Source organism: Rhinolophus hipposideros (assembly GCF_964194185.1).
Source record: "Rhinolophus hipposideros genome assembly, chromosome: 3".
NCBI lineage: Eukaryota > Metazoa > Chordata > Mammalia > Chiroptera > Rhinolophidae > Rhinolophus > Rhinolophus hipposideros.
The window spans coordinates 66,658,584-66,684,917 of NC_138049.1; the positions used below are offsets into that span (position 1 = coordinate 66,658,584).

General features: G+C 34.2%; 1 protein-coding gene across 13 annotated transcripts in view; it reads left to right on the forward strand.

Annotated features, from left to right (window-relative positions):
• Positions 1-26,334, forward strand: part of SNAP91 (synaptosome associated protein 91) — a 139,161-nt gene that overhangs the window by 76,585 nt on the left and 36,242 nt on the right. For 11 of the 13 annotated variants that reach the window (XM_081040042.1, XM_081040041.1, XM_081040039.1 and 8 more), the window contains exons 11-15: positions 2,785-2,812; positions 5,606-5,715; positions 7,793-7,911; positions 22,233-22,247; positions 22,389-22,556. In XM_081040042.1, coding sequence (XP_080896168.1) covers positions 2,785-2,812; positions 5,606-5,715; positions 7,793-7,911; positions 22,233-22,247; positions 22,389-22,556 — 440 coding nt within the window. Of the gene's footprint in view, positions 1-2,784; positions 2,813-5,605; positions 5,716-7,792; positions 7,912-20,376; positions 21,498-22,232; positions 22,248-22,388; positions 22,557-26,334 lie in introns of those variants that run through there. The other 2 variants (XM_081040038.1, XM_081040037.1) reach the window with 1 other exon arrangement.

Sequence of the window (26,334 nt, forward strand, 5' to 3'; positions counted from 1 at the left end):
GAAGTAAACCTTGGCATTTGCTTTATCTATTGTAAAAACCCACATACTTGTTTGTAGCATTTTACAGAATTTAGCGTAGAGTACTATATGGTTATTCATTCACTTCTAAAATTATATTCATGTTTTATTTAATTTCCAAACATGGTTTTGCTGTGTACTAGATTTCTCTAGCTGAAATATTTAAAATAAATTTTGATCTTTAATAAATGTCATTATCAGTATATAAAATATTGTAGCATTTTCTTTTATAAAGGAGAAATAACCAATGACTGGTAGAGTAGAGCACTAACCCAGGTATGGGTAAAAGGAAGCAATTTATGTATTGTTTAAGAGAGGAACAAATGTGCAAGGCTCATTTATATTTCCATCAGGGCAGGCTGGAATGTGAAATGAGCACAGGCTCCAAGCATCAGACTTGGACAAGAGTCTTAAATCCACCATTAAAGAATGATGAGACTTTGGCAAGTTATTTACCTCTCAGTTTAATGCAATAGTTTGATAGGCTATTCTATTCAAGATAGAATCCCTTCACAATGGTTCTCACCTTTTTAATAAAATCTGGGTAAAAGGCTGGATCTGATCCATGGGAACAGAGGCACACATCCTGATAGTTTAGTTTCCTGCAAAATAATATTTAAGACTTTTGGTTAATTTATTTTTTTATATAAAGAGTGCATGAATTATTGTCATTTAAAATTCAGATAATGCAGAGATATAGGTATTTCAGTACCTGCACAATACCAGGAGCTCTGTAAAGTGCTGGTGGGGTATGAAACATTGAGATGGGTGCCGTCACTTCAAAGAACTTAGCATCCACAGGAGAAGGCAGAAACTTGAACGGAGAATTAAGATACAATACAGTAAGTCGCATGATAGCTTGACATAGAGAGTGGCGATTTTCATGTCCGCTTAATCCATGGAGTAATTACAAGTGTCATTTAGTAAATAGTTGTTCATGTCGGAGCTTGGCAAACTGATGTGCCAATTTTGATATTTTATACTTAGATTTAAACATCATGTTCTTTAATAACAGGTAGAGCAATTTTATCATTGTTACTATATTTTTATTCTTGCTATGGATGATAGAATATTTCAGAAATTTTTACCTGTTAGTTTGGAAATATGTCAAAAAGTTCTTGGTTATCCTCACTTCTTTTTTGTAATAGTATTTCTCATTGTGTCAGTACCACTGAGAATTGGTTTTAGAAATTACTTGAGAGGTAAACAAGTTAATTTCAATTTTTTTCATTCTTAGGAAGTGACCATGTCAAATGGCTTCTAATTTTTTTTTGCTGAGTTAAAGCCACTATTTTGTTGGATTTTTATTTATATTTAACTCCCTTCCTTTGCCACATATATAAAGGAAAAAAGGTAGGAGTGGAGAAATTATTAGTCAAAAACTCACTGGGGAATTTTCAACCTTATGTTGTAGTAGGTTTTTAGGTGCCTAAGAACTTTTTGTAGATACAGAGAACACTGTGATTTCATTTGTTTCAGTAAACCCTTTGAAATGAGTAATACAGACAAATGTATATTATTTTCTTCATAGGATATGTTACTCTTAAGATAACATTTAGCCAAACTACACATGACTGAATTAAGAGTTACCCTTCTGCTTTACCTTCATTATATATCAGAAATCTCTGTGCCCTTACTTGATGTTATTTATGTTCATTTTAAGTAAAAACTAAATTGAAACAAAATGGCAGACATGTTATGAGTATTTACAAATGAAGTTGAATGTAAAAAGTACTAAGCGAGCATATAATAACTGCTAGATTTCTTTTGCTACATCAATAAAACAAAAATTCATGATATTGTATAGAATTTCAGTTACTAAATCTCTGCTAATTTTGTTCTGCTACTGCTACATGTGATATTTTCTCTGTGATAAGTAGTAAGCCATCCCTGCCATTCTGTAGGACCCTGACAGTAGGCTTCTTATTGAAACGTATTTTTTATTCATTTTATTTTATTATTAATTTTTCATCAACTCAGGTTAGTAAAATGTAAGCTGTTTAGGCAGTTATTTCTAAAGCACTTTGCTAGAAATGATGGGCACTAATCACTGCTACTCATAATCTCACTAAAAAAAGTGTTTACTTCTTCCTAATTTTCCTTCACTCCGTTAGAAACAAGCATTGAAGTCACTGTTCTTTTTCAAGCTCCCTCTAGTTCTAACTATAGGATAATAGGAATATTTTTCATAGATTTCATTACAGCCATAAAAGAACAGAAAAGGTTCAGGAGTGTGAATGTGGACACTGAGACACGTTTCAGGCACAGGGCTCATAGGGATTTTTTTACTATTATTATTCTGATGTTCCTCTTATGCAACACAAATAGGATTAAATGAATCACAATGTACTTTGACCTAATGAGTTTTCTAACTTTTGAAAATAATAAACCAGGGGCTTTTCTTTTTTAATTCTATAAAACATTTTCCCAAATCTTGGCAAAATGTTTAAAATTCCAATTTGGACAGTGTATTTTTGATGGACATAAGCAATAATGATCATCTCGAAGAATTGAATTACTAAAGACATAGAAAAGAATTTTAAATGTAAGAATTTCTAGTACTAGAAATTAAGTGGATGGAAAATATTAGGAGAGGATGTCATAATTGAGTAAAAGATAAAAAGTATTTTTTAAAAATAGTGTGTCCATTACTAAAAAATTTATATTTAAACAAGTTAATGTTTGACCAAGTAATATTATCAAATTTAAATGCTTCTGTAAATGTTCCTGAGTACATTCAGTTTTAATTTTTTTGTTGCCTTTTAGATCTGGTGCTCCCTCTCCTTTAAGTAAGGTAAGTTTGTTTTTTGTTTTGTTTTAACCATTTTAACCATTTTTGAGTGTACAGGTCAGTGGAATTAAGTGCATTCACATTGTTGTACTACATCCTATCATCCATTTTCAAAACTTTTTTTATCTTCCAAAACTGAAATTCTGTACTCTTTAAACACTATGTCTCCATTTCCCCTTTTCCCAGTCCTAAGCAGCCACCATTTTACTTTCTGTCTCTATGACTTTGAGTACTTTAGGTACCTCAAGTAAGTAGAATCATCCAGTATTTGTCCTTTGGTGATTGCCCTATTTTTCTTAGCATATCTTCAAGGTTCATCTATGTTGCAGCATATGTCAGATTTCCCTTCCTTTTTAAGGCTGAATAATATTCCATTTTATGCTTGAACATTTTGTTCACCCACTTATTTGTTAATGAATACTTGGGTCGCTTCCACCTTTTGGCTATTGTAAACAATGCTGCTGTGAACATGGGTGTACAAATATCTGTCCAAGTCCCTGGTTTCAATTGTTTTGAGTATGTACCCAGAAGGGGAATTGCTGGATCATACAGTAATTTTATTTTTAATTTTTTGATGAAAGGTAAAGTAAGTTTATATATTCTTCTTTATATTTTTGAAGTCCATTGTAATATAGCAGTTTACTTAGTCCTCTATTTGGACTTAAATTTTTTTTTAAGTAGAAGAAATTTCATACATTTCTATTACAACTGAAAACATATCAGTGTAACATTTTACTAGTTACGAAGCACTTTTTATATACCTGTATCACAGCCCTATGAGATAGGTAAGGCATATAATATGCATGTTTTAATGGCAGAGTAGCCAGTTGCAATTGGGTATCTTTCCACAAGCATGCCTTTTTACACAGTCTACTTTAATGAATTTAATAACCCTTTCACCTCCCTGTCTCTTTTTTAGCGTGTTGAAGGACAGGATGAGGGTTATCAGTGACAAGAGCATTTACTTCTGTAGGTCTGTGGTTCATATTTGTCATTGTATTTTTCAGGCAAAAAAAAAAATGTGATGTGTTCTTTCCTCTTTGACAAATTTCCATTATATAATTGCTGTCATTACAGACATGAAGGATGTCATCATGGCTGCACTGGTGGGTCCCAGACACCCTATTCTGTGCCAGTGCCTGGCTGGCTACCTAAGACTCCCTAGGAAAGCTAGAACAAACAATCAAATAAAACAAACAGTGGTGATTCTGATACAAAGCGAAATTTAAAAATCATTATGTCTGTGAAAAATTCCAATATATGACTGTTGAGAAGAGTGTGGTAAAATTACGACATCCTTTGGGATGGTCTGTTTCTGCATTTTGGCCAAATTGAATTTTACTGACTTTTTATAATAATGGGGTTATTTTGGTTCTGTTTCCCTAGCTCTCTCATCTCTTCAGAAATTGCTGTTACAAGGCAGATTTTAATGGGCCTTTGAAGACCTTCGTTTCTGTATTTATGTTTGTAGATTCATTGCTGTCATTAAGTTCTTGGTGGTATTTCATACACCTTTTTAAGCTCATTTACCTGTGTTGCTTTAAAAAAAAATTCTTTTGGAGGAATTTTTCAGTGTCCTCAGTGGATGACGTGCAAATTAATTTTAGTTAGCCCTTTCCATTCCCTTGATAATCTTTCACATTCCATTTGGAAAATTTGAAATTTGAGTGAAGAGAGGTTTGAGTTAATGTTTTCTGAGTAACAGCCGTAGTGCTTATACTTTGTCTTTCTTGAAGGGCTGAATGTTTGGCACTTGTGTATCTGTTGAATTTTGACTTCCTAATTAGTTATATTCTTAGACAAACAGGCATTGGACAGATACTAGATACGTCTAGAAATTTTTAAAAATTTCTCATCTCCTCAGTCCTTTTGCTTAAAATATTCTGTTTGAAATGTCTTTTAAGTTTGGTCTATTTGAAGTCAGATGTCCAGTTACAGCTATATCTAGGAGCCCTTGCTTGGTCTTGGTCTTCGTGTACTTTACTTGCTATCATAGCTCATTTCCACTTACAGAACTAAATATCAGTGGACTGTTTCGAGATGTTCCCATAATCTTTCTCTTGTGACTATGTGGAGAATTAAATATACAAAATAAAAGACAGTAGAATTGGCATAGTAACTCAATAAGAATTTTAATTTATAAATATGTTAAGTTGACTGTTAAGTCCTCTTCTGAAAAATAAACCAGTCCAGGACAATACATGTTAGCTTTTATTTCACTTTTTTAGTTTGATCTCTGTCATATCAGTGATGAGATAGTCATGATATCCTCAAGCTATCAGTGACTTGAATCTTTTTTGTGAATTATTCTCTGCCATCTGTGACCTATTTTGTAAGTTAGATTTCTAGATTTTTAAAGGCACCTGAGAAGACTTAACATGAAGTCTGTCTAGGATGTGAAGGAAAGTGAATGGCCTTGATTTTATAACAACTATTTCAGCTGGTAATTTAAAATTTTTTTGGCAGTTAGAGAAATCACTCCCACCGATTTTTTTGTCCACGAAATACATTTAGCTTTGATTTTAAATACATGAATAGAAGTCTTTGCAATGTTAAGCCAAATCGTTTTATCATTTTATACAAATTACATTTAACTTTTAAGATTTGAAAGATGTGTTGTCCACTATTTATTATTTATTACAATTGTTTATTTCAAATTTTCTTGAGTGTTTTCTCCCAATATGAGTTACCAGACACTTGCTGTGAATGTCATGGGTCTGCAAAGTGAAAGTCCTGTTGTTCTGTGTCTTGTGGATTCGTATTTGACTAGAGTGTGTTGTACATCTTCACTTTCAGTCTTCTCCAGCCACAACTGTTACATCTCCTAGTTCTACACCAGCTAAAACTATTGACACATCCCCACCGGTTGATTTATTTGCAACTGCATCTGCGGCTGTCCCAGTCAGGTTAGTTAACGAGTATGCAGTGAATTGTTTATTAATATTTTGATGAAATTCTTGTTTTGCTTTTCTGTACTGAACCCAAATTATTTCAGACAAATGAAAGCTAGTCCTAACAAGTGATATATTTTTATTATTTTTAGGTACACAAATAAGTTATTTTGTACCTTTTACAGTTACTTAGGCCTGTACCTCTCAAAGTGTTAGAAAGACCTAAGTTGTGGTGATCACCTTGTTGCTCACGCATTTGGAAAAGGAAGTGGAAAAATGCTGCACACACTTCAAGTTCTGAAATTTGCTGATGTGGAAAATGTTTTCTAAAGTAGTTTCTTCTTGTGGGAAATTGAAAGGGTGTCTTAAAGTGCTTTTTAAAAAAGCTTGCAGTTGGAGATGAATTAGCTGGTGCATCTGAGGGACTCAAAACTCTGGTGGTAGGAAGAGACTGCAGTGGTATCCCTAATCAGCTTTTAAAGCACCTACAGGTCAGAAGTGAGAAAGGTGGGGATGACTGAATTCTGTGAAATTTCAGGGCTCCCTAAAATGAAGCCCCAGCTTATGGGAGTTTCCTCAAATAATAATTTTAGGTCAACTCTTTGTTTGACTGTTTTGCCTTGAAAGGATTCTAATCTAATTTTAGAGTATCTGTGACTCTGATTATGAATGTCCTATATTTTGAGAATTAAATTTTGAACTGAGCAATAAATCCAACTAATGTACCCATGTTAGCTATTTGTGTTACCCTCTACTTGCTTAGTTCTGCTTTTTATATCCTCACACTTGGTAAAACCAAGTCCTTTCTGCCTCTATACTAAGTCGCTTCTTATAAAAGTTTTCACTTGGGTCTTAATAATAAATGTTTCCCTATCCTGGCACTTAACACCAGTTGTGTTTATGAAATGGACATCAAAACTAGGCAAGTTTCAGGGGTTTTGAAACTTTTTAAAGCATCATAATCCTTTCTTCAAAAGAATGTTAGTTGAAAATCTAACATGTGAAAAGGTAAAGATGGAACTACTGTTTACAAAGAGAGGTGGGGACCCCGGGACCCTGATGGCTTGGTCTCTGATCTGGTAACTTTTAGGCCAGTGCTCCTTAAACCTGAATGTACATGTGAAACACCTGGGGTCATGTTAAAATAAAGATTGTGATATAGTAGATATGGGATAAGCCTGAGATGTTGCATTTCTAACAAGGTTTCAGGATGCTACTATTTTGGGAACGATACTTGGAATAGCAAAGCTCTAGGCTCCTCCTTAGAACTTCTACAGATGAAGGGGTATTGAAAAGCATAGCGTCAAGTGAATAAGAATAAAAAATATAGAAGTATTTTTAGATGAGGCCTCCTAACAGGCAAACTTGATATATTGTAGTTTATTTAGAGAAGAGCTACATTAGTAATTATTCATTTTAGTATCTTTGGCTTATAAATAATTTTTCTTCTAAAAACAAGAAATTTTCCATACAAAAAAAGAAATACTTAGAAAATAGAGAAAAGGAAAAAAAATTACCCATAATTTTATTACCCTAATATCTTTACTATTTCGAGTGTGTTTCCTTTGTCATAGTCTTCATAATCAGCATTTCATAACATGTTTAAGAAAATTCCACCTTACTTTGAAGCATTTAGGTTCTCCCTTTTAATTTCCGCTCTATGACTTGGTGAGTGACCCATTGTTTGAAATATGTTTTAACTTTGTTATTGTCTGTAGAGCAAGAGTTGGCAAACTTTGACCCAGAGCTCAAATCTAGCCCACTGTCTAATTTTGTAAATAACATTTTATTGGAACAAAGACACATTTCTTTGTTTATGCACTATGTCTCATTCTACAATGGCAGAGTCAAGTAGTGATAGAGATCATCGTGCACAGAAACCTAAAATACTTAGCATCTAGCCCTCTACAAAAGTAGTTTGCCAGCCCTTCATAGAAGGACATATGCTATACTGCTATATTTTTCCAAAATATTATTCTCTTATTTGATTTAAAATATACAAAATCTTTGATGTTTTTTGCATGAGTCTTTAAGAATATATTTACATCATAAAACGTCAAAATCTGATTTTAAAATTATATTTTCCTTTCAGCACTTCTAAACCATCTAGTGATCTCCTGGACCTCCAACCAGACTTTTCCTCTGGAGGGGCGGCAGCAGCTGCAGCACCAGCACCACCACCCCCTTCTGGAGGAGCCACCACATGGGGAGGTGAGTGAAACCAGATAGCCATGCCATTTTTCTCTTCAGGGGTTTTTACTCAGGCTATATAATTGTTACACTTACCTTCTGAGGATCCAAAATGGTGCTAAAATCTTTGGAGAGAAAATGCTCAAAATGGCATATATTGATTGAAATATCTATTGAGAGAGAGACAGAGACAGAAGAAGTACCTATAATACAGTAATAAAGTGCCTATAAACGTTCAAGTAGTCATATAGTTGTTTTTTATATGTTAGAATAAAGGCATTCCTTTCTTGCTATTCTAAAATTTTGATTATTTTTGGTAGTTCTCTAAAGTACAGGCTTTAGAGAATTAGGTATTCCTGCAAATTTATGAAATTACTCCAAGGCAGCATTTCTAGTGTGGTTTGTTCACATATAGCCTCCTTCATGGATTCCTTTAGACCTGAATTGGTTTTATTGACATTGCAGTTGCTAAAACGTAACGCAGTTGAAATCTGGGATAGATTCTTCTTTGTGCCAGGAAAGATCCACACTAAACTGATTGAGAGGACTGCCACCTAAGTGCTGCCTTCCCATTTTATCCTTAGATCTCAGGGGAAAAATAAGGTCTTCTAAGTATTTGATTTAAAAAGTGTTTGTAATGCTAATGTAAAAATTAATTACTGCACAATTCTCAAAGGTGCACAGAGTTGGTTTTAATACCTTGCCCTACTGCATCAAACTATGAAAATAATTTTTTTAAGTTTAAAATGGACTCACTATAGAAACAATACCGATAAAGTGACATAAGCAATATGGTGGAATAGGAGGTGCTCCATCTTATCTCCCCACAGCAACAATAATTTGACAACCTTCCATGGACAAAAGTACCTTTGTAAGAGCATTGAGATCCAGGCTGCAAAACCTCAGTGAAGCCCAAGACTGAGGAGGGTTGTTTAGAGAAGGCTAGCCTACGCCTGTGGACCCTGAAATGACCTGTGATTCAGCTCTAGCCCATTTCATTCATGGTCTAGAAGCAGTCCTGCCTGCCCAGGGATTCAGTGGGATAAACCTCAGAGGTAGTCCCACCCACCTTTGTCCAACCTCAGATCCTGCAGCAGTCTTATGACTCAGCTCCAGCCCCTCCTGCCTCAGTCAGGAAGTAGTTGTACCCAACCAAGGGGCCGGTGTGAGACACACCCTCTAACTAAGTTCCAGACACACTGAGATGTGGTCCAGGGCTACTCCTGTCTGCCCAGCAGCCCAGCAGGAGCCACATCCATCCATGCTCCTGGTAACAAGCCTGCCATCTGTGTACCCAACTGCAGACACTGAAGTAGACCTTTGTCCCAACTCCAGCACTAATGACCAAGGTCCTGAAGGCAGTCTCATCCACCCAGGGATCAGACAGGATCCATACCCACCCAAGCCCCTTTTATAGACCCACCAGCCATGGACCCATAGCAGACTCAGCAACAGCCACATGGCTCAGCTCCATCCCCATTCAACAGCAGTCCTGGGGGCAATACCATCAGCCCAGAGACCTGACAGGAAAAAGTCTTTCCCTGTCAAAACCAGTTTTTAAAGACTGAAAGAGGTGTTTGCTTTTTCAAATGTATAGATACCAATGCAGGGCTACATGGATCACAAAGAATCAGGCAAACAAACATGACACCACCAAAAGAAACAAATCAAGATCTAGTAACTTACCCCAAAGAAATGGAGATCTATGAATTGCCTGACAAAGAATTCAAAATAATCATCTTAAAGGAACTCAATAATATGCAAGAGAACATAAATAGACAACTAGATGAAATCAAGAAAATAATACGTGAATAAAACGAGAAGTTTAATAAAGAAATAGAAATCGTAAAAAAGACCCAAACAGAAATCCTGGAGCTTCAGAACACAATGAATGAACTGAAAAACTCAAGAAAGTTTCAACATCACACTGGATCAGACAGAATAAAGCATCAGCATACTCAAGGACAGATCACTATAAAATATCCACTTAGAGGAACTAAAAGGAAAAAGATTGAATAAAGCATACAAGACCTATAGGATTCCATCAAATGAACAAATATGTGCATTATGGGAGTCCCAGAAGGAGAAGAAAGAGAGAAAGGGGAAGCTTATTTAAGGAAATAATGGCTAAAAACTTCCTAAGTCCTGGGAAGGAAATGGACACTCACATTCATAAAGTTCAAAAGGCCCAAGCAAGATCATCCCAAAGAAGATTACCCCAAGACACAGTGTTAACTAATTGTCAGAAATCAATGACAAAGGGAAAAGTTTGAGAAAAGGAAGAGAAAATTGACTTAAATTAGATAGATACAAGGGAATCCTGGAACGGCTATCAGCACATTTATCAGCAGAAACCCTGCTGATTCCTGCTGAGAGACCAGAAGAGAGTAGGATAATATATTCGAAGTGCTGAAAGAAAATAACTGCCAACCCAGAGTACTATACCAAGTAAATCAGACCTTCAGAAACGAAGATAGACATTCCCCAACAAACAAAAGCTGAGGGAGTTCATATCTACTGAACCTACCTTAGACAAGAAATGCTACAGGGAGTTCTTCAAATTAAAACAAAAGGATGTTAAGTAACAACAAGAAAATATATGAAAGTATAAAACTCATTGGTAAATATATAGTCAAATTCATAATATTCTAATACTGTAATAATGGTAGGTAAATCACTTTTAACTGGCATAAAAATTAGAAGACAAAAGAAATAAAAATAACTAAAACTATAATAACTTGTTAATATATAAAAAGATGTTAACGGGCAGCCGATGGCTCAGTTGGTTAGAGCACGAGCTCTGAACACAGGGTTGCTTGTTCGATTCCCACATGGGCCAGATAGCTGCGCCCTCCTCAACTAGATTGAAGACAACGAGCTGCCTTTGAGCTTCCAGAGGGGCGGACAAATGACTCGGTTAGAGTGGAAGCTCTCAACAAGAAGGTTGCCAGTTCACCTCAGGGTTTTTCTTTTGAAAATTAATTTGGGGAAGGTATTCTATAATGTTGTAAAGATTTTGTTGGGTATCCGATGGACATGCGTCCTATTTGGGAGACCACCTCAGGGATACTGTGGATAACTGATCATGGCATTGTACATCAGAAGCTAAACATTAATGAATGCCAACTATAATTTTATATATATAATGTGATGGTTCAGTGTGAGGTCGGAGGGATAGTGGATGGGGGGAGGGGGGTTCACAGTATGAGGGATATAAATGATGAACGTCTAAGTATTACCTTGTTTTGTACACCTGAAACTAATAAATAAATTAATTAATAAAAAAAAAAAAAAGAATAAAACTCAAAAAAAAAAAAATAAAATAAAAAAAAATAAAATAAAATAAAATTACAAGATAGGTAAAAAAAAAAAAAAAAAAAAAAAAAAAAAAAAAAAAAAAAAAAGAAGGTTGCCAGTTCAATTCCCACATAGGATGTGTGCCCCCTGCAACTAAAGATTGAAATAGGCAACAGGACTTGGAGCTGAGCTGCGCCCTCCACAACTAGATTGAAAGATAACGACATGGAGCTCTGATGGGACCTGGAGAAACACACTGCTCCCCAATATTCCCCAATATAAATAAATAATTAATAAAAACAAAAAGATGTTAAGTGTGATATCAAAGCATAAAATATAAGGGGGAAGAAAAGTAAAAGTGTAGAGTTTTTATATGAGATTGAAGTTAAATTGTTTTCAGCTTAAAATAGACTGTTATAAGATGTCTTATGTAAGCCCATGGTAAACAGAAAAAAACTTCTAGTAGATTCTAAAAGAGAAAGAGAAAGGAATCAAAGCATACCATTGAGGAAAATCAACAAATCGAAAAGGAAGACAGCAAGAGAGAAAGAAAAAAGGAACTACAAAACAGAAAATAATAAAAAGGCAATAGTAAGCCCTTATCTATCGATAATTAGTTTAAATGGAAATGGATTAAATTCGCCAATCAAAAGACAGAGTGGGTCATGATCCAACAATATGCTGTCTACAGGAGGCTTACATTAAGTTTAAGGATACTCAGACAAATGCTAAACACTATTTTTGCTTTTTACCTTTTTTTGTAATAGCAAAAATCCTCTTCAGATTTCCTTCAGTTAGCAAAAACAGCACTATTGTAGGTCTTTTGTAGAAGTCCAGTGGCGAAAAGTGAACTTTTGAGAAGTGGAAGATACCTGTATATGTTCTTCTCAAGTATGCATATAACATTCTCCAGGATATTAGGACACAAAACAAATCTTAACAGTTTTAAAGAAGTTTTAAATTATATCAGATATCTTTTTAGAACTCAGCGATATGAAACTAGAAATCAGTAACAGAAGGAAAATTGGAAAATTTACAAATATGTGGAGATTAAATAACATACTCATGACCAGCCAATGGATCAAAGAAGAAATAAAGAAATCAAAAAGTATCTTGAGACACGCGAAAATGGAAACACAACACACCAAAACCTATGGGGTGCCACAAAAACAGATGTAAGAGGGAAGTTAATAGTGATAAATGCCTACATTTAGGCATTTAAGGAAAAGAAAAAGAAAGATCTCAAACAACCAAACTTTACACCTGAAGGAACTAGAGGAAGAACAGACTTAGTCAAAGTAAGCAAAAGGAAGGAAATAATAAAGATTTGAGCAGAAATAAAGACTAGAAAAACAATAGAAAAGATCAAACTAGAGTTGTTTCAAAAAAATTAAAAAGATTTTTTAAAATGACAAACCTTTAGCTAGACTAACCAAGAAAAAAAAGAACAAGGACTCAAAAGTAAAATCATAAATAATGTTACAACTGATAACCATAGAAATGCAAGGATCATAAGACACTGCTATGAACAATTAGATGCCATCAAATTGCATAACCTAGAAGAAATGGATAAATTTCTAGAAACACAGAGCTGACCAACACAGAATCATGATGAAATAGAGATCTGAACAGACTCATAATGAATAAGGAGATTGAAGCAATAATCCAAAACCTCCCACCAAAGAAAAACCCCTGACCAGATAGCTTCACAGGTAAACTCTACCAAACATTCAAACAAGAATTAATGACAATCCTTGTCAAACTCTTTCAAAAAAATTGAAAAGGAGGAAACATTTCCAAACTCATGTTTTTTTTAAGGCTAGTATTACCCTACCAAAAACAGATAAGGAAACTACAGAAAAATTAATTACAGGCCACTCCCTGGTGAACATAGCTACAAAAATCCTCAACAAATATTAAACCCAATTCCACAATAAATTGGATATACACAACAATCATGTGGGATTTATCCCTAGAATGCAAAGATGGTTCAACATATGCAAATCAATAAACATAACACACCATATCATAAATATGAAGGATAAAAAGTATATCATCTCAATAAGTGCAGGAAAAAACATTTAACAAAATTCAACATTCTCTCATGATAAAACCTCCCAACAAATTCGGTATAGAAGGATTGTACCCCATAATGAAGGTCATATATGACAAGCTCACAGCTATCATACTCAATGGAAAAAAGCTGAAATGTTTTCCTCTAAGATTAGGAAAAAGACAAGGATGCCCACTCTCTCCACTTCTACTCAACATCCTACTGAAAGTCTTAGCCAGAGCAGTTAGGCAAGAAAATGCAATAAAAGTCATCCAAATTGGAAAGGAAGAAGTAAAATTGTCTCTTCAGATGACATATGTGTAGAAAGCCCTAACGACTTACATGTATGAAGGCCTAAAGACCCCACCATAAAACTAGTAGAACTAATGAATTACTTCAGTAAGGTTGAAAGATACACAACATACGAAAATCAATTGCATTTCTGTACACTAACAATAGACTATCTGAAAAAGCAATGAAGACAGCAATCATTTACAATGGCATTAACAAAGAATAAAATACTTAGGAATAAATTTAACCAGAGAAGTGAAAGATCTGTATGTTAAAACTATAAAATATTGGTGGAAGAAATAGAAGACACGAAGAAATCGAAAAATAACCTTGTTCATGTATTGGAAGAATTAACATTGTTAAAAGGTTCATACTACCCAAAGTGATCTACAAATTCAATGCAATCCCAGCATTTGTCCATAAATAGAAAAAATAATTCTGTCATTCATACAGGCCACAAAAGATCCCAAATAGCCAAAGCAATCTTGAGAAAGAACAAAGCTGGAGGCATGACACTTCCAGATTTCAAACTATAGTTCAAAACTATAGTAATCCAAATGTTATGGTACTTACGTAAAAACAGATACTTCAACCAGTGGAAGAGAATAGAGCCCAGAAATAAATCCACACCTATACAGTTAACTAACCTTTGACAAAAACACCAAGAATACACAATAGGGGAAAGATAATCTCTAATAAATGTAGTTGGGAAAACTGGATATCCACATGCAAAAAAAAAAAATGAAATTGGAACTTTATCTTAAACCATACACAAAAATTAACTCAAACAGATTAAAGACTTAAATATAAGACCTTAAACCATAAAACTAGAAGAAAACATAAGGGGAAAATTCCTAGACTTTAGTCTTAGCAGTGAATTTTTGAGGAAACCAAAAACACACGCAACAAAAGCAAAAATAAGGAAGTGGGACTACATCAGACTAAAAAGCTTTTGCGCAGCAAAGGAAACAGTCAACAAAATGAAAATGCAACCTATGGAATGGGAAAAAATTATTTGGATACCATCTACCTAATGAGGGGTTAATGTCCAAAATATATAAGAGAATTCAATAGCAAAGAAGCAAGTAACTTGATTAAAAAATGGGCAAAGGACCTGAACAGATATTTTCCAAAGAAGACATACAAATGACCACAGGTATATGAAAAAGTGCTCAATATCACTAATCATTAGGAAAATGCAAATCAAAACCACAATGAGATATCACCTCACACCTTTTAGGATGGCTGTTATCAGTAAGACAAGAGATAACAAGTGTTGGTGACAGTGTGGAGCAAAGGGAACCCAGGTATACTGTTGGTGGGCATTGGTACAGCCAGTTGGAAAACAGTATGGAGATTCCTCAAAAACTCAAAAATAGAACTGCCACTGAATTAACCAATCCCACTTCTGGATATATACATGTGGATTTGGATATGGATATGGATATAATATATTAGGATATAAATAAAAGAGATACTTACATTCTCATGTTCGCTGCATCATTTTTCACAGTAGGCAAGATATGGAAATAACCTAAATTTCCATCAATGGACAAAAGGATAAGGAAAATATATTATATCTCTATTCAACTGAATGTTATTCAACCCTAAAAAAAAGAAAGAAATCCTTCCAGTGATGAAACGTGGATGAGCATGGAAGACATTATGCTCAGTGAATAAGCCAGACACAGAAACACAAATACTGTATGATCTCACTTAGATGTGGAATCTAAAAAAGTCAAACCCATAGAAGCAGAAAGTAGAATGTTGGTTGCCAAGGGCTGGAGGTGGGGAATGGAGGATTGAGGGCAGGGTACAGGATGGGGAGATGTTGACCAAAGGGTACAAAACTGGTCGCTTGTAAGATGAATAAGTTTTGGAGATCTAATATATGGTATTGTGACTATAGGTAATAATACTCTACTGTACACTTGAAATTTACTTAGAGAATAAAATTAAGTATTCTCACCACAAAAATAAAGATAGTAACTATGTGAGATGATGACTGTGTTATTAATTAGTTTGATTGTGGTAATCATTTCACAATATATATATACACACACCGTATTTTGCCATGTATAATGCGCACTTTTTGGCCCAAATTTATGAGAGAAAAATAAGGATGCACATTAAACATGGGTAGTACTAATTCCATATCTATATAAATGTTTTTAATTCTTTTATTTATGCTTATGAGTTAAAAGTATAACTCTGGAAATCAATAATGATATCTGTATGCAAACTAATACCCTGGAATATGATAATCAGTTTTGTTGAACTCGTAAGGAACTTGCAGCCACGAAGAGCTCTTGGCCTTCTATGATGCATAAATATCATTAATTTGTTACCAGTACATAAAATTTCTTGGAACTTGTATCTGTTCTTGTGTTTTGTAAATATTTGTTACATGAAATTTCTTATAATATGTTAAAAAATGAGTGTTAAATGCCTTTATAATACAAAAAACAAGTACCTAAGTGTAAACAAATAAAATTTTGAATTAAAAATTAAAACAAAAGATATTTTTCCTTGAAAGTTTGGGCCAAAAATGTGGGAGTGCATTATACATGGGAGTGCCTTATACACGGTATATCAAACTACCACATTGTGCATCTTAAATATGTACAATTCTTGTTTGTCCATTATACCTCAGTAAAGCTAGGAGGGAGAAGAAACAACACAGGTAAAGACATTAACTTTCTGATGAGGAAACAAAATTTTAACTCTAGTTCAAAGAACATTTTGAGAAAGTGAGTATAGACATTTGAAAAGGAATATTAGAATAAGGTGGTTTGGATAGATACAAAACTGGTTAATGTCTGATAGGGCAATAAAAATCATATCTTGAAGTCATCTTTTCTCCCAGACAAAATATTTGCATCACTAACAGACAAGATCTGTAATTTTATATATCATCTCAGATTCAGAGTCCTTAATTAACAAATTTCAAATTCAAATGCAGTTACATTCCCCTAGATAATTAAATAATCCTTGGGTGGGCTTGGTAAAGAGTTTGTCAGTATGACATCCAAAGTATATACTATAATCTCTTAATTTTATTTCCAAGTTTTTTTGGTTACAAAGTAAACAAAAGATAACCAGCTCTGAAATAAAGTTGCTAACTATAAATGGGAACATTTTAAATATAGGTGCTTTTCCATTTTAAATATTTAAACCCATTCCTATGTTGAAATGTTCAGCTCCAAAGTGTACAGTTACCAATTTTTAAATAAAATTGTTCTTTCCACTTCATTTAACTTAATTAAATTTCATTTAGTAAAGGAAAATTATGCTGAAGAGACTTTATAAAGGCATTCTTCTGGTTCATATGTTTTCATTTTGAGCTTCATTTTTTTAAAATGTTTGATTTTTTTCAATTTACTAATAATTTATTTTCATCAGCACAGTGTCTTATACAATACACAGTGTATTATGTTTTCCTATTTAAGATCCTTCAAAACCATATTTTTAAATCATTCTTTCTCCAACATAAAATTCATATAAATAACTTCTATAGAACTTTTGTGTTTTAAATTTTAGTGTTAATTATAAATTTATGGGGTTATAAATACATTTTTTTCAGTTTTATATGACTGTATTAACTCTGTAATTCAACTGTTTAAATCAGTATGTATTTCACTCTTCGTGCTTTTTAGAACTTACCAAACATTTAGTGATTTATTTAGGACTTTAATGAACCGTGAAACTGCAAACTATCTCCTTTAACCTTATTCTCTAGCATGAAATTGAAGAGAAATTTTTATCTCTTTTTTAACTTTTGGCACCAAAAGAATGTCAAATAAAAAATGTTGACATAAGAAATGTCCAAACCTGTAGAGAATTTTTATGAGTTTATTTGAGCCAAACTGATGACATACCAGGAAGCAAGATCTCAGATGCTCCCGAGAATGGTAGTTTTGCAGTTTCTTTTATATGTTTGGAATTAAGAAGAGATCATAAGAAAGATTACATGAAGATGGGAGAAAGCAAGGCAGGGAAATCTCTCTGATTGGATTACAGGATGCTTCACAAGATTCTGCACTACCTTGAGGGTGGTTACTGCCTCTGAGGAGTCTGAAAAGGAGGATTACTCTGGCATTTCAAAGGTGTGCTAACCTAGATAGATGTGCAAGAACAATGGACAGGACTTGCTTAAGGCAAAGATAAACCTTTTACTAAAGAAATTATAGGCCTAGGGCTGACTCCCCACCATGACCTGCTCAATTAGAAATCTATTATCAGATCACCCTGTGAGGTTACTTTCAATCATTGATTTATTACAAAGACACATTTTCATTTACAAAAGAAAAACCTAGGTGAACTCTTTTTAAATTTCAGTATAACATTTTCATCCATACTCATCTCCAAGGACTTTTTGCTAAAACATAATCTTTGTAAGAATAAGTTATAGTAACTAATTTTATTAGAATACATTTCAGTCTTGTTAGAAATAATAGTTACTTGTTAGAAATAAGTAACTATTGATAATTGATTGAAACATCCCAATATCATGGTGGATACAGAAGAAAGCAGAATAATGTGGTTTTTGGCTGTCTGACATGGACATGTAGTTTGTGTGATACTCAAAGGCAGGATGGGAGGGGCTCATATCCAGCCTGCTTCTAGCCAAGCTGAGAGCCTGCCACGATCCTGGAGAAAAAGGTGCTTTTCTTTTTCTAATCTGCTGGCACTTCATTTATTTATTTATTTATTTATTTATTTATTTATTTATTTATTTATTTATTATAATTAGTATTGAGCACCTTGTAGGCTACCAAAAACCTTACTTAGGGCCTCATGGTCACTTTTTGATGATTAGACAGCATTAGTCTTCTGTCTCAACAAAACATCTACAACTGCAGTATTGCACAGTAGTAGAAAAGCCAGGTAGGGAGAAAACACCAACAAATACATTTTCTAAGCAAAACAGTAAAAATTATAAACCTTAAGAAATTGGAGTAAACTAGTGTAATAGTTACCTTCAGTTTGCATTTATCCTACAGATACTTGGTCGTGATTGAAGATGATGCTAAATTGTAACAAATACGTTTTGGCTCATTTGATTAAGCAGAACAATAAAATAAAATCACATTCTCAATCATGTTTGATGAGATCAGGCTGCTTCTATTATTGAAGCATATTTGATTTCTGTATAACTAGACTGTAGAATACAAACTTTAAAACTTTTTGGACCTATTTGGATGTTTTTATCTGACCCTAACCATAGTAAGATTTCATTTTCCAAAGACTGTCACCACTTCAGGTCTTTATGAAGTTCTTTTGGAAGTTGTAGGTACTGGTAAATACTGCCATTTTAGGGGATATTTTGTAAATGACATTAATTTTTCTTGTTAGTGTAAAGCAACCAAATTTTAGTAGATGCACATTTTAGTAAATTTAATTTAAATAATGCATATAATATTTGACATCATGTGCAGTAACAATGAACATGTTTAAAAGAATACTAAGTGTGTTTAAAATTCCTACCTTTGGACCCATAATGAGGAGAGCATTGCTTTCGTCATAATAAATTAATCTCTCAGCACAAACAAGTGAGTGTGTGTGTCATATTTTTTTGTATCTTAGAAGTGGGTAAACAGATAATTTCTTACTATAAATGCTTGAAGTGAAATTTTTATTTTTTGGGAAACATGGAATCACTGCTAAGATTTTATTAGAATTAATAGACCGAATAGAAATTATCAACATACATTTGAAAGCTCATCAATATTATATGATCATATGACTTTAATAGTTTCCATGTGGAATATTAGCTATAGTACAAGCAGTTTTTGCAACCCATATTACCATTTTCTTGTTAATTAAATCTAGGGGACATATTTATAGTCCGTTTTCATACACATGCAAATACGCAAACACACATGCACACAAACACTGAGAGATTTATAGAAGTTTTGAAATTCGCAGTTCAATAATGAAAATCATAATTTGACTTAAATATTACTTATTACTATTATTTGCTATCATGGGTGAGCACGTAATAAATATATTAACACATTTAATCTTCATAATAACATAAAAGTTTATCTACATCTCAGCAGAATATAGATTTCCGTGTTAATTTTGTACTTCTGTTTCCTCAATTACAATGAATATTTTCTAGTAATTTCTATAATGCAAAAACATCTATGATTATGTACTACTTACATATGAACTGCACTGCTGTAGGTTTTTTGTATAGTTTAATTCTTTACAAAAAGTGGTAGTTTTGAGAAATATTTAATAACTGTCCCCATCATCCTAAATGAAATGAAGGGACTTCCATTTATAGTAGAGAAAAATTTATATAAAACAAGGAATAAGTAAACATAAGTTATAGTTCATCTAGAAAATTAAGATTTTGGAGACTAAACCCTGTGGTTTCCAGGAGTGGAAAGTTTTTCAGTTTCAATTATCCACCAATATTCTTAATAATTGCACAATTTCCAAGGAAATTTTACTTTCATTTTCCATCATATTATTGCAGGAAGTCTCAACACCTTCCAGCTAAACAAAACACTAGTCAAAAGCAAGAACTAATATTTTAATCTTGTATACTTCTTTTTAAAAATCTTTTTATTTCGCCTAGTACACATAGTAAGTCTGTTTTTCTCTCACTTAGCAAATGTACGAAATAAGCTGCTCATTCCCTGTCATAGACAATAGCAGGTCTGCAAACTGTTAAATCACATGGTTCTTAGCTCTTTTGCTATGTCACATTGCAGCTTGAAATAGCCATTGATAAGGGCAGGGAGAGGGAGGGTCCCGCAAACACCAAGAGAAGAGAGCAGCCAAGTCTGTCTGGCTTCTGATGACTCACTTTGCTTTCTAATTAATATTTTTAGGAAGTGTGACTATGGAGTAATGCATGTATTGACCCAGGTACTATTGAAGAATTATTGGAAGGACCTTCTGTTCGTTAGGATTTGGAACCTGGCCATCTAACAGCAGAATATACCCTAGCCTCAAGTCAACATAGATCCTTTTTTGCCTCTATTTATTAAGTATACATCCTCACGTTTCAAACTGTTTTTAATGTGAAATAACCATGTGCTGTAATTTTCTAATGTTGTTATGAAATAGGTAAGATTTGGTTAGGAAGAGTCTTGATTATCTTACCATGTTTCCCCGAAAATAAGACCTAGCCAGACCATCAGCTCTAATGAGTCTTTTGGAGAAAAAAATTAATATAAGACCTGGTCTTCTGAGCTTGGTCTTATTTTCGGGAAACAGGGCAGTATATCTGTAGAGGGCTCTACATAGTATTGGGAAAGCCAAATGCACAATTAAATGAATGTGATTATTTTTTGTGCCAAATTTATGTCTCTCAGTTTTTTAAATGTCTTCTAGAACCTTTGGTTTACTGAGTTCTCATTTGTTTTTAAGACTTTGACAAAAATGTCTTTCCAATGAGTCTGGTAAATTTTTTTATGGTAAAATTTCCAGTAATATTCATGAATTCAGATTTCAGCGCTGAGGTGTATTATGTGACTGAGAGTAGAAGAATGTCATTGGACACGCTAAATGTTTAACCCGAAGTCATAGTATGGTTGCGAATAACCCCTCCTAGCTTTTTATTTAGGTTGCCAACTGTAATCTCACTGTTGAACACTAAGAAAGTATGAACTTCCCAGTGGAATGCTGACCTTAGAAGGGCTGAAGAGTTTTGATGATGTATAATATGTCACATTTGTCTTTAAAATATTTCTGTTATTACATAATGTTTTTAAATGTTAAGATTATGTATTAAAATGTTTAAATATCTGATAATGTGAAACTTCTGAAGAAGAAAACGGTTTAGGTTAGGGTTTCTTTTTTCTAACCCCTAAACTTACATTCCTTTCTTTGACTATGTTTTGTATGTATGTTCTACATCACATTATAGCTACTATAAAAGTCTCCACTTATTACGGGCTGCAGTAGTAAATCAAATAATAAAGATCAATAAAGTTTGGTTAACTACAGTGTCTTCAGAATTGACATTTATAGTATAGTGAAATCAACCAAAGCAGATGAAATGGTAAATCTGCTAAGAAATAAGTAGTTTGTGAAAATTGTGTAGAGCTGACTTAAGGTAAGTATCCTGACCTCCCTTGTTCTCAACTTTCCCATCTGTGAAATTAGAAACTTGGTCTAGAGAATCATTAAGGTCCCTTCCAGCTCAAAAGTTCCATGATGATAGTAGATAATACAGTCATCCCTCAGTATCCACAACACATTGGTTACAGGACCCCCTCGGATACCAAAATCTGCAAATATTCAAATCCCTTATACAAAATGGGGAGTATTTGCATATAACCGACGCACGTCCTCCTGTATACTTTAAAATCATCTCTAGATTACGTATAATACCCAATACAACGTAAATGCTATATGAATAGTTGTTTTTTAGGGAATAATGACAAGAAAAAAGTCTGTATGTGTTCAGTACAGATGTAACCCTGGTAGGCCTAACTACAGAGTACATATCAGCAACAACGTAACATTTCTTTTCAAATATTTTTGACCCGTGGTTGGTTGAATCCATGGATGTGGAATCTGCTGATACAGAGGGATGACTGTGCGTTTCCTTTTCTAATACAAACGCTCCAGAAAGCTAAGATTTCTTCAGTAGGTGCCTCCCTAGGATATTGGTGTGGTTGAATGTTTCAGCTTTGTCTCTTTATTTCTTCAAATGCTGACGCATAATGGACATGGATAGACCTTTTGGGAGAGGGTGAGTAAAGCTTTATTTTAAACTGTTGTTTTGAGAGACTTCCATATCTTAATAACTGTCCTCATTTTGATCATTGGGAGCCTGGTATATCTTTTGTCCTTTCCTTTTCTTCTATTTTTCTCCATCTCTGGTGCAACATAGATTCTTTGGCTACACTTTCCTCTGTTCCCTCTGAAGCTCCGATTTCAGATCCATTTGCACCAGAACCTACTCCTCCTACTACAACTGCTGAAATTGCAACTGCCTCAGCTTCTGCCTCAACTACTACAACTGTTACTGCTGTCACTGCTGAAGTGGATCTCTTTGGAGGTTAGTTAGTCACATCACTGATCTTGAATTTTCCTTCCACGATTGCTAAAATTACCTTCAAGTTAAGGTGTTCAGAAAATTGTACATGTGTATATACCAACATGTCACAGTGTTTAAGTACTTTTTAAGTGTTTATTCATGTACATATATCTTCACTTAATTTTAGTGGTTTTAGAGCAGAGGTTGCACTGCTTTAGATCCATTTAATTTTCCACTTCTTAAAAGTTAGGATTTAAATTGCTGCTAGAACTTTTGTCCCATACATGCTCCTATCCTCAGTATCCATATGAGTGGTACCAGACTCTCTATCATATTTAGGTTTGGCTTTTTGGAGGGACTGAAACTCACAGAGAGAAAAACATTTGGGGAATATGGGACGGGAAATCCTGCCCTGAGTTATTTCTTAAGATTTAGGACAAAAAATCATCTGAGAGTATTTCAGATTTTGAGGCCTCTGAAGAGAGTTCAGATATGCCCATTTTTACAACTTTAAGCTTGTACTGTTTAAGCAAAAGCTTGGATCATCTTTGGATTTGAGACTTTGAAAGCTTATTCAAATCAGCATTTAAAATAGATTGAAAACAGGTTTAGGTCAGACTTTGAAATGACTGTCTGAAAATACGCTTTCCCTGCAAATATACATTCTAACTCAGAGTTGATTTACAGCTGTGGGCTTGAGTCAGATATCCTAGACTCTGCCAGTATAGTGTTCCTGGATCTGATGAGCCATCTGAAGCCAGGTTCTTTACGTGTTCCCTTGTGAGTGGTGCAATGTGCAAACCTGGAGAAGTGCTTGTATCAAATCCACCGAGTAGTGTTCTATTCATCATAGTTTTGTGTTTCTTCTTACAATATAACATCATTCCCAGGGCATTTTGAGATTATGGTAATGAAATCGGAGGAAGCAAATGTGGAGAGGGCAGGAGAGATTTGGCAGGCTCTGGTGGAGGTAATATATGACGTACACTCCTGGGAGCATACACTTACACGCTGTCACATACCACTGTGCTACATACCGTACCCCAGGCTCAGGAGTTTGCCAGGATTGCCTAAGACAAGCATTCCACTAGACACAGCATCACAGCCACTGTTTCATGCAAGGAATTTGCTGCTGCCTTGCTGCCAGGAATTTGCAAGGCCATTCCTACTACAGGAGAAACATGTTGTTGTCTTTTTTTTAAAATAAAGGGGACTTGGTTTGCAGACTCTCAAATAATTTATCATAAAGCATTATCCACTGGAGAAAGTTAGTTTTTCAGTTATTTCTCTATAAATTTTGAGAGCAAAAAATAAAGTTTTAGCTTAAATTTATAAAATCAACTTCTTCACACCTTCTTTCCCCTTTCCTCAGTAAAGGGGGTAAGGTACCCCTCCCCCCTTTGTTGGTGTTGGGTATGGGTGGTTTGTCATAGGCTCATGTTGACAGAAGAACTTCAAGAAAAATATTGACAGGATGGAGAACAATTTTGTGCTTAAATATTTCTATACCTTTTGCTATTTAGATTTTTGTTTTTCCAGTCTATTTGTAAGGAACTTCATTGCCTCTAAGAAATCAATCAACTCCATTGCTTCCCTCATGGCTCTTTAGAATAAAGCTTAAGATATTTCTTTGAAATATTCTTTATGCCATTGTGCTGTTTGTATTTTTCATTTATTACTGCTTTGACTACATCCGTCAAGTAGAGAAGTATGTATGTTTGGAAATATTTTCATGATGGCATTCTTTCTACCCTAAAATGCAAATTTAAAGGAGTAGTGTTGCAGAAAATCATATAACTTAATGCCTAAGAATGGGGCTCTCCTTGTGATTTTACCTACATCCTTTCTAGTCATCTGGCTGGAGGTTGCGTACATCTGCAAATCTCATCGCAATTGTTTTTATTGACCTGTATAGTTCTGTAAACGGTCTCCTGGATTCTGACAGCTATAAAATCTCTATGCTTTATGTTTCAGGAGTCTGTCTATATGTGTCACTGTCTGTTTTGCAGTTTTCAGTGACATTCCCTAATTTTTTTCCTGCTCTTCTGTTGATTTATAAGGAATCATATAGAGATGGGATTTTAAGATCTTTTTTTAACTTTCTTATTTATTTAAGTGTTGTTTTTTCAGAACCCATCAGCTCCAAGTTAAGTAGTTGTTTCAGTCTAGTTGTGGAAGTTGCAGCTCACAGTGGCCCATGTGGGGATCGAACCGGCAACTTTGTTGTTAAGAGCTCCGATCTCTAACCAACTAAGCTAACCAGCCACCTCTAGAGATGGGATTTTAAATAAAAACTTAAACTAAATTCTCTTTGGACATTATGTATGACCATTTAAAAAAATTATCTCTATAATGGGCAAGTGGTAGAACTCTGGAATAATGAGGGCATCAGGTATTTTGTTTACAAACCTTTAAAACATGCTCTTTTGAGATTTTATGTAACATATACAGCAGTATTAAGTAGATTTCTTCAGAAATAAGTTTAAGGAATTTTAATTTCTGAAAAAATGGCTAACTGTTTAATTCCATGGATATGAAATGTTAAAACATTAACATTTTTATGTATTTTAATTTTATATTTTTATTACAAATTTAAAAAACAGGAAATGTCTGTTATTTTAAAATATTCATATTATACCCACATAACATTTTAGGTACTTAGTGTAACTTATTAAAATGTTTTTTTCAGAAATGTTCTATTTACTAAATGTTTTATTTTTTAAAGAACATTTAAATAAAATCTGTTTTCTGTGGTTATATGTAACAGGACTACAAGGCAATGTTACGTTTAAAAATTTTAGTAAAACTTACAGATACAAAATAAGAGACAACATCCTTAAAAACGTTTCTATTTTTTATTTATGAAAATCTTACCAACAACATCGCATTAGGTTGTAACAACACAGGGTTTCCTAAGCACTAGAATGCTAAATTGATCCTAAGTCCTTTGCACAAGCCCCAGGCTACCCTTTCAATCAACTGTGTCAATTTGTGAGCAAGCCTTCCTAAGAATGGTAGTCTGAACACAAAACCAAGTGGCAGGGAAACCAAGAAACTTACCTCACAAGCCTGACTTCCTTTGTACATGTTGATTAACAAACTGACTTTAGAAGAAAAGGAACTGGAATGGTGAATCTTGGGTTGTTGAGAACTCTTGGGCTCATAACTTTGTGGTGAGTATGTCATTTAAAGATGACTTATATGGCTGGAGAAGATGGGGAGAGTAGTTCAGGTTGGGGAAAATGACAGCTATTAGAAATATTTAGAGAGCTAGTCACATGATAAAAAGTTTGAGAGAAAATTCTTCCTAGTTTGCTAGAAGGAAAAGAAGAGTAGTCTACATCAGTGTTAGAGAGACCATTTTGCTGGGTAAGGCCTTGACTGAGTCCATAATTATAGAACAGCAGGGATATGCATTTCCAGGAAATAACACTGGTTGAAATTGGCAGAATGTAGAAATGAACTACAAATGGGTAACCAGGGAAGGAGAACTGGATTGGAAATAGGTTTAGTTTTCAAAACTGGAAGGATAACGTTGCCATTGATAATGAAAGAAGGCTAGGTATAAAAAAAGTCAAAATTTTATCATGTCCCTCAGTTCTGGGCGCTGACTGAGCTCAGCTGGATGGTTCTCGTTCAGGATCACTTCTGTGGCCACATTCAGACAGTGGCTGGGACTGCAGTCATTTGCAGTCTTGCTCATTCGTATCTCCACCTCCTGGACTGGCAATACTTAACAGCCTGGGGCTAGAGTAACTGGGCTCCTATCCTTAAAGAAGTTTCGATGGGAGTGAAAGAG